We start from the raw sequence: 14,136 nt of genomic DNA on the forward strand, positions 1-14,136 counted from the left end.
AAAATCGCTTTTCTGAAGTACAGTAAGGGAAGCTAATCCTTATCGGACAAAGACAAAGGATCATCAAAGTCTATTCTCTTTTATCCTCTTTGAATCGCCTCTTCCAACAGTTGTTCCATCAGCTACATTATTGTTGTTCTAGTGATAAAACTCGTGTCCTTTAGATTTTCTATGATGGTGTCTATGGTAATGACATCATTTTGAAATGTGTCCTGGACAACAACGAGAACCTGTAGTTTAAGATTCCTTTCAATCAAAATGGGGTTTTCAATTTAAATGTAAATAGCATACTATTATAATCTTCATGTAATGAAAATGACTATATACAACCCCCCCCCCCAAAGAAAAAGAAAGGAAAAAACACAAAAACACACAAATATCTTTTCTCTATGAATCAATTCAACTTCAATACTATACTAAATTGATAAATGTCTACACAATAAAGCACTGTAAGACTGTTTGGCAGCGTTTGTCATGGCTATTTGAGGGTGGATTGGGATGGGAGAGGCTGGCTTGGGTTAAAAATAAACAGTAACCACAGCTCAGCATCCACTGAACCCCAAGAAATGTAAGGATTTTTGGACATTCGTAACCTACATTGTCTATCGTACTCCGCCCACCCACTGATTGATCTGTTTGCTGTCAGTCTAACAGTGTGAATATACTTAAGGATGCCCTGGAGATCAACAGGGTGCCTTGTTAAGTAGACGCTAGGAAAAATTCAAAAAAGCATCAGTCCAGACATGAATAGATGTAATTTTTAAAAGTGGGTTTTGGGGTTGAATAGTCAGCTGGCCACCCGCGATCGATACCTTTTTTTTCATTTGTATGTTCGAAGTCAGACTGGAGCAATTTTGATAAATCTATATATTCTTTGGCCCAGATTTTTTCTTTTGTTGATTGATCAACATGTATGGCCAGCTCATCTCCCACACTAACTAAAGGTGATATGGTGGGTTGTCTAATATCGATAACCGGTGTGAATAAGTTAAAGTTTTCACCTGAAGTGGATGCTCCCCCTTGTTGTACAGGTTGATGCGATTGAGCGGTATCCATTGGAGCGGTAGTAGGAGGTACCATGGTAACATTGGCGGTCGCTGGCAGTAGGTTCATTGGAGGGGTAGTAGGAAGTACCATGGTAATATTGGTGGCCAATGGCAGGTTACTTTGAGAATTGGAATGGTCTGTGGATAATGTGTAGGTGGCCCTACGCCTACTAGCAGCTTCCCGTGTCCCCGCTGCTGCCCCGATGTAGAGGAGTTTCCTACTCCTCTTCGATGCCATGAGCATGATGTATAATGCCTTAAATGTTTTTTTAAAAATGTTATAGAATGTGTGCATTATATATTTTGATATTTTAATACAACAATGTGTTACTAATACCACAAACCTAAAATGCTATGAGAGCATATTGCGTCTGTTTCTAAGAATAAACATGTGCTAAGAATAAAAATGTGGCGTGCATGACGGTGACATGTCAATAACCGTGTGTATATATATATATATATATATATATATATATATATATATATATATATACCCATACATTAATATATTAATGGATATACCGCCAACATGAAATGCTATGAGAGCATATGCGACTTTACTAAGGCTGAACATGTGGCATGCATGGCGGTGTCATGTCAATGAAACTATGATCTTTCGCCAAGTTCATGAAAAATAAAGAATAATAGCATCAATAATTCAACGAAACTTAATCTAGTGAGAAAATGAAAGTAGATACTTACCGTTATGGTACATGTACCTTCACACTCACGGATTTTTCTTACGGATCCTTACGTATTCCACAAATCCGTAAAAGTACACGGATTGTTACGCTTTAGACATTTTAAAAGCTGTTTAAGAACGTTTTAAGATTATTTTCGGGCCATTTACGGTTTATTACGGGTTCTTGATATGCATTTACGGCACACATTTATGATTTGTTCCGAGTGAACACGGATAAATACGAGCAATTTACGACATTTTACGAGCTTTTTAGGGATTGTTAAGAGTATATTACGGAAATTTACGATTTAGCTTAGCCTTTACGTGTATATCATGACCTGTTAACGTGTTGATAATGTGCTGTTACGAATAGTTAAGCGTTAGTTACGATTGTTTACGTTTTTTACTCAAAAGGGTTCGCAATTGGCTTTGTATCATCATTCGACAACTGACATTACTTGTAACAGCATGTATGTATATTGTATGCAAGATGTGTAACTTCTTTGATGTCTTGATAACAACTGAAAGAAATTGTCAGATTTTGCGTCTTTTATACCTTTCCTTAATCGTAAAGTTTAAGTATGTACTCGTAAAGTAATCGTGTCTATACGTAAAGTGCTCGTAATGACTCTGAACAATCCGTAAAGCGATTGTAACCCGACGTGAATGAAATCGTAAATATCACTTAGGCATTCGTAATAATCCGTAAACAACTCGTAAACTATCCGTAACATATCGTAAACTAACCATAAAGATTCGTAAAAAAAAACAACTTTTTACGAGTGTTTTACGGATTCTTACGAGCAGTTTACGTGTTTTTACGACAAGTTTACGATACTTACGGATTGTTACAAGTTATTTACGGGTTATTTACGGAAAATGAAATCCGTGGACAATCGTGAATTTTTTTTTTGACATCTTAAAAATTTGCCCCTACTTTCACGGATGCTTACGAGTGTGTGCGAGTTGTGACGAGTTATTAACGGATACCGACGAGTGATTTACGAATGCTTGCGATTAACAACGAGTCGGAGATCCGTAAGGACTCGTAAGAAAACTCCGTGAGTGTGAAGGTGGTATTATGTACGGTTTTACCTAGCGTATGCCTACCGTTGTCAACAGATGACTAGGATAAAAAGGATATAATATTGGATTATCAGATGTAAGATTTTTTCGATGTCGTCTGCAGCAGCTACAAATTCCAAAAGAAAGCAGTAAGCACCCGTAGTGCGCATGCTCTGGTGATGGGTAGAAACTAGTTACCGAATATCGCGCGAGTTATCATTCGTTGTACATGCATCAAAATTGGTACAAGTAACAGTGAATTGATGGTCTCCATAACGGGAGTTAACTCGTAAGGCGTTAACTCTAACTAAATGATATCTGCAGGTATGAGTATACATGTATCATGCTCCAAGAAAATGCTAAACACGGTTTGCGCAGGTATCACAGTCAGTTTGGGACCAGGTCTCTTACACAAAACGCAGTATGCATGGCTGTTCATAGTGCATTGTAAAGGCAAAGTCAGAGGTTTGGGCTTTTCATGTTCCCAGTTGGTACAGTTTCTTGTTCAGTAGGGCCTTGTATGGGAGATGCATTGGATGGAACATATGGTTTCTCTGGAACTTGTTTTAGTTTCTCACATTGACCTCTGCACTTTCTGCATACAACATCTCCATCTTTACCCTCAATCAAGAAGCATTTTCGAAGAATCTTCCTAGAGTCTTTCTTCACCGGTCTTCTTCGTATTTTTGTTGCAAAGAACGCACGCGTAATATTTCGGACCATGACCTAGCATCCTAAAAATAAAATATGTCACTTTTAATTTAAAAAAATAAATAGTCCTTCTCTTTATGTGGATCTGTCTTTCTTTCTCATCCTCATGCTAGATACTTGAAATTCTTTCTTTCTTCTGATATTCTGTCTGTTATATCTTGATTAGTGATTTTCATTTGAAGATAAAGATGCTCTACATCAACTTCACGGTCATTAAAAAAACTACTCATCACTTTTCTATGATAATTATTATAAGCAAACTTTAAAAACAATATTGGGGGTAGGATCAATGGCTTCAAAATTATAAATATATCATGTTTTGAGTGCGATATATTTTAAAATTTATTCTCAGATAATTTAAGGTAGCTCCATCCTCATGTGACTTATCAATATTAATGGTTAAAAGTGGAAAAACTTTATTAATTTTCACTCAATATAGTTTAATTTAATTAATAATTAAATAAAATGTATATGTTGCCACCTTTTTAAAGATGCCAGACATACAAAAACAGAAGTATACATCTACATCAGAAAATCACACATTTTCGTTAAACAGAATAATAAAAATAGATAAAAACTTGTTGAAATGACAAAATTTAAATATCAACAGTTTAAAAAAAACTGCTAATTCATAAATATGTATAGATTCATTGTGGATATTAGGGAAACCAATATATAATAGACATTCAGTAGAGGAAATTCCAGCATAGGAGTTATTGCCCTTGACAACATTTTTAAAATCATAAATAATTGATTATTGATGGAAAATATAAACTTTTTCAGTATTAATAGTTTACCAGATTTTTTATTATATCTAGTGAATAAAATTTCTCAGAAAGATATATTCCTATCATGCGCAAAGTTTAAATTATTAAGATTTTTGCAAAAATCTATGACATCACATGAGGATCGATCAACCTTAAACAGATAATTCAAGAAATTCTTTGAAGTCTTTGTAACGGTAAAAATATTCAACATTCCTTTTGTAAGTACATGTATCTGTTTGTAATTATGATCTGGTGTCAATTCTCTCACTTTGGAAAAAGAGAGGTCTGAACACAAGCTATACAAAATAGTTAAATATATGATATAACATGATTTATTCCAAATTAGGGCCAAACAGACATAACACTCAACATGATATAATAGGTACGATGTTTTTTAAAAATATATAAAATTTGTAGTTTAATTAGATTTGATAAAAGAAATTTAGAAACCATCTACTATCTCATAAAGTGTTTTGAAACTTTTATGTTGTGACTAAAACTGCTTAAATAACAGGCAGGGTGATTCTCGTTTTCTAAGCAATAATAATTATCTGTGAACGAAAATGATATGAGGTTAAAAGAGATTTATGAATTTAAACCATGCAGTGAAGAATGAAACATCTCCCATCCCCATCCCTGATTAAAAAAAGAAACAATACTCGAAGCCTATCTCCTCCCTTCTCTTTGAAAACCAATGCTACGTGTCTGTTTGAATTGAATAATATAAATGTATCTAAATTGGAAAAGAATATATAGTTTTTTTTTATGCAGATCTATAACTTTGAATTCTACTTGTGTTGATTTTTTAATTCATTTATTATTATTATTATTTGTATATAGCTGTAAGGCCTAAACATTGCTAGAAATGATTCATGCATTTAACATTTTATACATTCGATATTTTTGGGGGGAAATATTCATTTCATTTATTATCATTATTACTGATAAAGTTTTTATTATTATCATTTGAAATATCTGTTTTATATTTATGTAACAACGAATGAAAGCAAATACATATACTAGCGGGGAAAAGAAACTGCATTATGAAATTTAGTATAATTTTTCTATATTTATTGTTTATATTTATAAAATCTAAACAATCGATAAGGGTGATGTTTTTTAACAATATCGGATAGTACCCGACTTCGATGCACTTTTTCATGGTTAGTGAACACATGTTGTTTATGGAAGTGTTCGTACGCACGAGATTTACTGGCCAATACTGTTTGAAGTAAGAAGTATAAAAGGTTTGTTTGGACACTATTCGTTAAGGAAAGCACTTTAATATTGACAAACTTTACCCTTCTGTCATGCCACGACTCGGCTAAAACCAACGTAATCGTGCTATTGGGATGATTCAAGCTGGAATGGCACATAACATCGTAGCAAGACACTTCGGAGTTCATCGGAACACCATCCAGTCATCATGGAGACGTTTCCAACAATCTGGTAACACTCGGTATCGACAACGTGTGACGTCGCGTCGACAGGACAACTACATTAGACTTGTGCACGTGAGAAATCGTATCCAGACAGCAAGTGTGACTGCTCGTAGCATTCCTGGACTTCAACCAATCAGTCCAAGAACTGTGCGTAATCGTCTGCTCGAGCACAACATCAGACCAAGACGTCCAACGGTGCGCCCAATAATGCTTCAACGTCATCGTATCGCTAGACTAGCGTGGTGCAGACGACATTTGCGATTCAGAATACTGGACTGGGCCAATATTCTGTTCACTGATAAATCCAGATTCCCTTTGGATAGCAGTGACGGCCGTTGTAGAGTGTATCGTCGCGTTGGGGAGCGGTACCAGGACGCTTGAGTTGTGCAACGTTGACCATTCGTTGGAGGTAGCGTTATGGTGTGGGGTGGAATAACAGCACGTGGAAGGACCCCTTTACAAACTGTAAATGGTAATCGCAGCGGCGTACGCTATTGAGACGAAATTATTCAGCGCCATGTGATACCCTTCATACAGAAACAGCAAAATCACATGACTCTGCAGCAACACAACGTAAGACCACATGTTGCACGTGTAGCCAGGGACTTTTTTATTTAACAGAATGTCGATGTCTTGCCTTGGCCAGCTGTTTCCCCCGATTTATCACTGATCAAGCACGTCTGGGATGAAATGGAACGACGTCTACACCGTTTACCAAATCAGCCAGTGACATTGGCTGATTTGGGCCAGGCTTTAACCAACATCTTGAACAACATCCCTCAAGCATTTCTGAACATTTTAGTGACATCAATGAGGCGCCGTTGTCAAGCATGCGTGAATGCAAATGGTGGTCACACGCGTTATTAACTTTGTTAATTCAAGTTCAAATACCAGTGTATTTCGATTGTGCTGAAATTGACGTTATTCGACGTTAACATTAATGGATTATGAAATGTTGTAACGAATGCATTTGTTAACAGTATTACAAAAATGAAATTTGTTCATTGTTATCTTTTTAAATTATTTTTTCATACCCAGTATATTAAATAATGCAGTTTCTTTTTTCCGCTAGTATGCAAAAATTTGGTCCGTACTGTACGTTGTTAATGTAAACAACGCCAATGGTATTTTTATTATTGATGTTGTATTAAATTGCTGGATTCATTTATATAACCCTCATATTGGCAATATCATTGCATCTTTATGATTTTGTAAGCAGCAGTCACATCTTAATTACACATATTCATAAAAATATTCGTAAAAGTGTGCATAATACCTCATTTGATTAGGCCCGGTCACCGCCTGTATTTGGAGCAAGTAGATCTACTCTGGATTTCTTTATAAACTGATAGTTTTCAAATTGTATTTACTAATATGAATATATAATATCATTTCAATTGCTAAAACAATCACACGTACCTCTAATTGTAAATTATTTTAACTTATCTCATTATGTACCGGTACATCTCTCTGTCATGTACGTCATCGCGATCCGCTCGCAAACGTCAAATGCAGACGACTGATGATTAGTTTAAAAATAAGTGGCCACAACCAAGGGGCAGGACGAAACATGCATAATAATTTCTTTTGAAGATGATCTATTTCTAGTTTAATGCTTCTTGTGGCCGATGCATTTGGCCACATCAAATTTTCTCCTAAAAGGGGATGAAAATCGATCATTTTCCGGATTCCGGATAGGTTTGAAGAGTACACACCATTACAACAGACCTAGATTCGCCGATATGGTTGCATATATGTACGTTTGGAATCATCAACTTCATTAATATCCATTTCTTTTTAAAGTAATTTACAGGGCCTAGTTATGATAGCAAAGGTACCTAGCTATCTTCTGAAGAAAGGTGGGGGTTCCAACCACGGGACCCCCTTCTGGACCCTCCATTGAATGCACATTGTTCACCTTCGTAAGGCAATGCGTATCATTTCAATTGGTAAAGATTTACAAGGTGAAAACATTGGAAATGTAAATATAATCAGGGTTATTTCATTTTAAATGAAATAGTCTAAATTAATTTTGGGCATAGTGTTTACATCGTTACAACATTTAAATTTAATTTTTACTGCCTGGTGCGAGAGTTATCGTTACGAAATAATAAATTTCTGCACATCGGAAGTGACCTGCATTCATTCACTTTGCCAAAAATGTTGATGTTTAATCAATTGGCACTCCTTCCCGGGTACGGGTGGGGGAGGGGTGGGGGGTAGAGGATACCCTGATCAGAGAAGCAGCCAGAGCGTCCAGCGCCTGTCCCCCTTTCCACCACTACACATGTTGTTCATTCGAGTGATTTTCCATTCAGAGTCACATGTTCGGGGGGGGGGGGGTCGAGCTGGACATAAGGAAATACTTTCCACTCAATATCACGAGACCCCTTTGCTTGACGGACATTTTGCTTGTTGCACTGGTACATCGTAGGGGATGGATAGACCTTGTTAGTTTATATAGGTCACATGATCGGATGTCAGGCTGGACATTGGTGATTACTGTCCGCTCGATATGGTGAAAGCTCTTTCCTTGACGGACATCAGCTTGGTGCACTGTTGCATCACGGGAGTGGATGACCTCCATAAAATTTGGGTTCATATGGGCAGAGGTCAGGGGTCAAACTGGACATAGTAATGTATTGTCTCCTTATTTTCAGATTCATTTGGTTGATTGACACCTTACTTGTACATGGTGCTCTGATGCATCCAGTAATCAATCACATAACTCCTATAAGCAATACAAAATAGATAGTTGGGCAAACACGGACCCCTGGATATACCAGAGGTGGGATCAGGTGCCTAGGAGGAGTAAGTATCTCCTGGTGACCGGTCACACCCAACGCGAGCCCTATTTCCCGACCAGGCAAATGGAGGTATCCGTAGTCAAAATCAGTGTGTCAAGAACGGTCTAACAATTGGTGTGAAACACGTCAGACAGCATTTAACCCAATGATAGGTTGTATTGGCAAACTAAATCGTTCTAACAACCATATAATTTGTGAAATACTGACTTTAAACGATACTGTTGAAAACCCTGTACCATCAACTTGTTTGTCAGTATCTTGTCTCGATTTAAAAACTGATCATATGCAGAACAAGTTCTTGCGTATCGAATAAGTGGAGAGATTTAAACACCGTATGCAGGTGAAAATGGAATATTGCTACATAAATATGGGAAGTTGACGATGGAGAATCTGAAATCATCTCGTTTGTCATAAAGTTGAATTGTTAGTTAGCCGTTAATATCTACTTTCAATAAAATATCTAAGTATGAAGCAGAAGTGGACGACCCTGTGGTATCTTTTATTTCGAGGTCACAGGGATATATATATATATATATATATATATATATATATATATATATATCTACTACATTAGAACCGGTTATCTGGAGTAGTTTTATTAGGTTTGTACAAAATGAATGTTTTATTATTCATTAATATATGTTTCAATATCATTGAGTAATTTTGAGACCAAAAAATGATTGCCATCTCTTTCACAGCTAATGTCCCTTAAAATGACTTGGGTAATTCTATCAATGTAAAGATCATGTCTGAGTTGATAAAATGAACACACTTTTAAATGCCGTATAAAATATTTATTTACAATAATACTGTTAAAATTGCTAATCGTTGTTCGGATGTGGACTGTCTGCTAAGGGTTTCTTAATATACCTGTAAACACATAAATGAATTAAATTCAATATACTACAGTAGTTGTCGTCTGAATATAATGTTTAAAGTACATTCATAACTCAATAATGACAAATACAAACCTTTCGTTTGTGACTCTGGGGTCTGTAGATAGATGGATAGACACGGCGACTATAGGGACCTGGGAATGTTGGGAATCTTCTTGGGAATGTTGGAAATCTTCTTGGGAATGTTGGGAATCCTCCAGGGAATCCACCTGGGAATGTAGGGAATCCCCCTGGAAAACCTCCAGGGAATCCTCCTGGGAAACTTCCAGGGAATCCTCCTGGGAAACCTCCAGGGAATCCTCCTGGAAAACCTCCAGGGAATCCTCCTGGGAAACCTCCAGGGAATCCTCCTGGGAAACCTCCAGGGAATCCTCCTGGAAATCCTCCAGGGAATCCAAAAGAAGGTCTTGATCCTGAGGCTGCAGAAGCTGCAGAGGCTGCTCTACCAGCTGCAGCGGCAGCAGCGGCTGCTGCTGCGTTACCGGCTGCCGCGGAAGCAGCTGCAGCAGCTGATCCACCAGCAGCTGCAGCACTAGCTGCGGCACTACCTCCGTTCCCGAAGTTTTGGAAGCTTTGAAATCCATTGATACCGAAATCGTCGCCAAAATAGTTGGGGGCCCCAGAAAAGAAACCGGCTCCTCCGGTGGCAGCAGCGGAAGAAGCAGCAGATCCACCGAAAATTCCACCGGCAGCAGAACTTGCTGAGGCAGCCCCACCTGGTCCAGCCGCTGCTGATCCAGATGCGGCAGATGCCGGTCCTCCAAATCCGAAGAAAGAGCTTCCAGGACCACCACCTGTTGAAATCATGGTACTGCTTACGCCTCCGTTTCCACGACGGGTGATTCCGTAATTGCAACCATGGCCAGTGCATCCCCCATAAGTAGTGTAACAGTCACCTCCATAACATCCGTTATCAGAGTCGGCTAAGGCACAAGCCAGGAGAGTGAGAAGGAATACTGCACGAAACATGACTAAAAAGAGATAATAGAATTTTCAAGTGAGCATACAATCAAAGTGAACGTACCTACAATAATGTGTCTAACAAAATGATGCTACGTTGGAAGAATTACTGATGTGTAATGACATTTCGGCCACATGGAGTTTCGAATAGCACTTGGCCAAATTAATTCCTTAAAAGGATATTAAGATTAATCTAAAGGGGTTGATAGCGATGATCCAAGAAATATATTTCGATAAAACGCATTTATGCAATACATTATAAAACCTGTGAAATGAAATAAAAGAAGCCATTGAAAGAAAATCATAAATTAATCATTTGATTGTAAATTCGTTTTAAAAATTAACTCATAAGATATACAAAAATTTACAGGTATTAAAAATGGAAGGTTCATAGTTTTGGTTATCTTTGTCTATTTACAAATTTATTTTATACATCGTTTTACAATTACAGCTATTTTTCTTCGACACTAATTTTAAACAAGGTTCACTTGAATGTTTGGATTTTTTCCGCCACACTCAACAATTTTTCAGTTATCTGGTGGCGCCCAGTTTTTGTTGGTGGAAGAGAGAACCCAGATACAATTTACCTGGGAAGAGACCACTGACCTCCCGAAAGTAAACTGGGAAACTTTCTCACTTAACGGCCCAAGCGGGATTCGAACCCGCGCAGACCAAAGGTTAGAGGCCGTGCGATTTTGAGCGCGATGATCTAACCACTCGGCCATGGAGGCCCCAGGTTCACTTGAGAACAAAAGATAAGACAATTCCAAAACTTTTGCTTATTTTTAAATAGAATGATTAATTAGTTTGTTTTGAGTATATTGTGATGCTCATCCTCTTGATAATTCAACATTTTTGTTTCATAAAAGTGGAAATTTACATTTGATTTCTCTACTTTTATTTAAATATTTTCACTAACTATTTACAATATATTTGAATATTGTTCAGCAATAGTTAGATTTTTAAAATTAATTTGTTGTCCCGAATACTTATCTTTCACGTGCGTGATTAAAGAAATATATCTTTAAAGTTTAAGAACATATATTGTTACTTACAATGCTTTGGTTTTACAATGTACACGTTCCCGTGCTTAGTGTTCATTGATTGAAGAAGACTAAATGAGAAAATGGAATAATGTAATAAGAAATCTTACCTGCTCTTGTCGGATTCTGGAGCTATTTGCTGATCTTGTAGCAGTCTACTTCTTCATTTATACACAACCGTTACGTCATCCAACTCCATATGAAATGTATAAATAGAGAAAAGCAAGTAGAAAATAGCACACGGAACGTGTTTGCAATTCCAAAATGCGCATTGACTTTGCAATCACGATCTTCAAACTCTAAATTTAATTTCACATTAATTTTGTTCATAGGACTTAAGAAGATAATATGTTCAATTAAGAATGGATCTACTGCGACCCAACCAACCGCAGACGTGTGATATTTCCTTTCCTTTCAAGGATGCAAAATTTTATCAAGCAATGATAATCTGATATATATTCCCCCATCTTTTCTTTCATTTTGATGGAATGTTTATTTTTTATTTCTTCACTGTATGTACCTTATAGAGTTCAACATTCTTCTTTTCATACCTGTCATTAGTAGCAAGAATGTAAATGAAATGGGATCGTTTGTAATTAGGTAGATTTGTACTTTTGAATGAGATTCCTAGTCATCCAGGTAATTGTCCGTTACATTTCATACCCGTAATGTGAACTATTAGCAAGTTTGAGCAATACAATTTGATAAAGGAAAGGTATATTCATAATAATCAGAAATAGCCCCCCTCCCCCTCACCGTGAAACAGAGAAAGCATATTCAATTTGATATATGTGCATATAACATTTAGAAATTGCAGACTAACTGTTTAATTTCCCATACTTTTAGATTTTGTTTTGAAAAATTTATCAAATTAGGGAAACTGTCCTAAACTTCATATTATTGCCTAGTTAAGATATCCACCTTAGTAATTGCTATTTGATTGAAAATTCAAAAATATAATTGTCAAATATAATTTTTTGACAAATTAAAAATGATTTTCTTTATGACATATCTATTTTTAGAAATACCAAGAGATTGATATATATCAAATTATTGCTGGAATAATTTAATAAGTACGACGAAACAATGATGGTTTGTTTTCAAATTTAAAGGTCAAATACACAGAAAATAAATTTACATCAAGTGATGTATGTTGCATAAAATAATTTGAAGAAGGAAACCATCATGTCTATGCACTTCTAAATCGTTGTGTTTTACTCTTTTAAAATCGCTTAAACTTATGAGAATGAACAGTTACAAATCCTTTATGTAAGATAAATAAAGATAATCTTCTTTTTAAAAACTCGATTACAGTGTTATTTCAAAAATAAAAGTACGTACCATCTATTCTTCTTTATTGAGTAAACCAGAAGTGATAAAAGAATTAGATGGTTTACATGAGGACTATGTTTTGGTTCCAGCTGACAAAGCTTCTAACAACATTGTCTTTGTTTGTAAGACTCATTATTACAACTGTATTTTAAACGAACTTGCCATTAATTAATTCCGCTTTTGGTAATCGTACATATTCTCCAACTGCCCTTTGAAAAGATGAAATTTTTCAAAACCATGCTTTAGTTTTAAACATATTCAATATCCCAGTAAATGGGTCGAATGAATATGAGTTACCGTAACTATACTGGATTCCTAAACTACATATAAATCCTTACAAACAGAGAGGCATTGCTGGATCCAGTAAGTGCCCTACCAAGCCCCTATATTTGCGCCTCACGAAAATATTAACAGCTGTGAAGGAGAAGCTTCACACTTACTGTGTGACTACATATGCCAGACGTGATGTAAATCAAATGTGGATTCTAAAAAAGTCTAAAGAACATTTAGTAAACTTCAAACTGCAAAACTTTTCTCAAATGAACAACATCAAAAGAGTATGGTTTTCAACATTTTACACGACTATTCCTCGCGATAAATAAAGACTAGACTTTTGACATTATAGACAGTTGCTTCTTCAACAAAAATGGAAACCGCAAATATTCATATCTAGTGATCGGTCATCCGGAAAATTACTTTGTTAAACACCACTCTGATTCCGTGCACAAGTACTCTGAAGTTGGAATAAAAAATATGCTGGAGTTCCTCGTTGACAATATATTCGTGGTCCTTGCTGATCATGTTTTCCAACAGTCTGTTGGAATTCCCATGGGCACGAAGTGTGCTCTTTTGTTAGCTGACCTGTTTTTTATATTTCTATTTAGCAGAATTTATTCAAAAACTTCTATGTGAGAAGAAAACATCTCTTGCGGTGACCTTCAATTCGACATTTAGATATATCGACGACGTTTTATCTAGGGGGATGCTTACTCCTCCTAGGCACCTGATCCCACCTCTGGTGTGTCCAGGGGTCCGTGTTTGCCCAACTATCTATTTTGTATTGCTTGTAGGAGTTATGAGATTGATCACTGTTCGTTATCTTCACCTTGCTATTAACAATAATAATTTTCATTCATATGTCGATTCGATAAATCCATGTGAACTCAAAATAAAAGACACTGATGAGTCGTTCACGTCTGCTTCGTACTTATATATTTTATTGAAAATAGATATTAACGGCAAACTAACACCTCGACTTTATGATAAACTGGATAATTTCAGCTTCTGTGTCGTCAGCTATTCCATTATCATCTGCATATGGTGTTTATATTTCACGCAAGAGCTTATTTTGCATATGATCAGTTTTTACATCGAGACGTGCAGGG

At 36.4% G+C, this 14,136-nt stretch overlaps 1 protein-coding gene across 1 annotated transcript; it reads right to left on the reverse strand.

The window, feature by feature from the left end:
- Positions 1–9,292: 9,292 nt before the first annotated feature.
- Positions 9,293–11,768, reverse strand: LOC125651828 (uncharacterized). The gene is made up of 3 exons (XM_048880615.2): positions 11,530–11,768; positions 9,492–10,387; positions 9,293–9,390 (listed from the first exon to the last, which is right to left on the reverse strand). The coding sequence occupies exons 2-3, from the start codon at positions 10,383–10,385 to the stop codon at positions 9,382–9,384; spliced, it is 903 nt and encodes a 300-aa protein (XP_048736572.1). The 5' UTR covers positions 10,386–10,387; positions 11,530–11,768; the 3' UTR covers positions 9,293–9,381.
- Between the last annotated feature and the right edge of the window lie 2,368 nt (positions 11,769–14,136).

Source organism: Ostrea edulis, chromosome 5 (genome assembly GCF_947568905.1).
Source record: "Ostrea edulis chromosome 5, xbOstEdul1.1, whole genome shotgun sequence".
NCBI classification, from domain to species: Eukaryota; Metazoa; Mollusca; class Bivalvia; order Ostreida; family Ostreidae; genus Ostrea; species Ostrea edulis.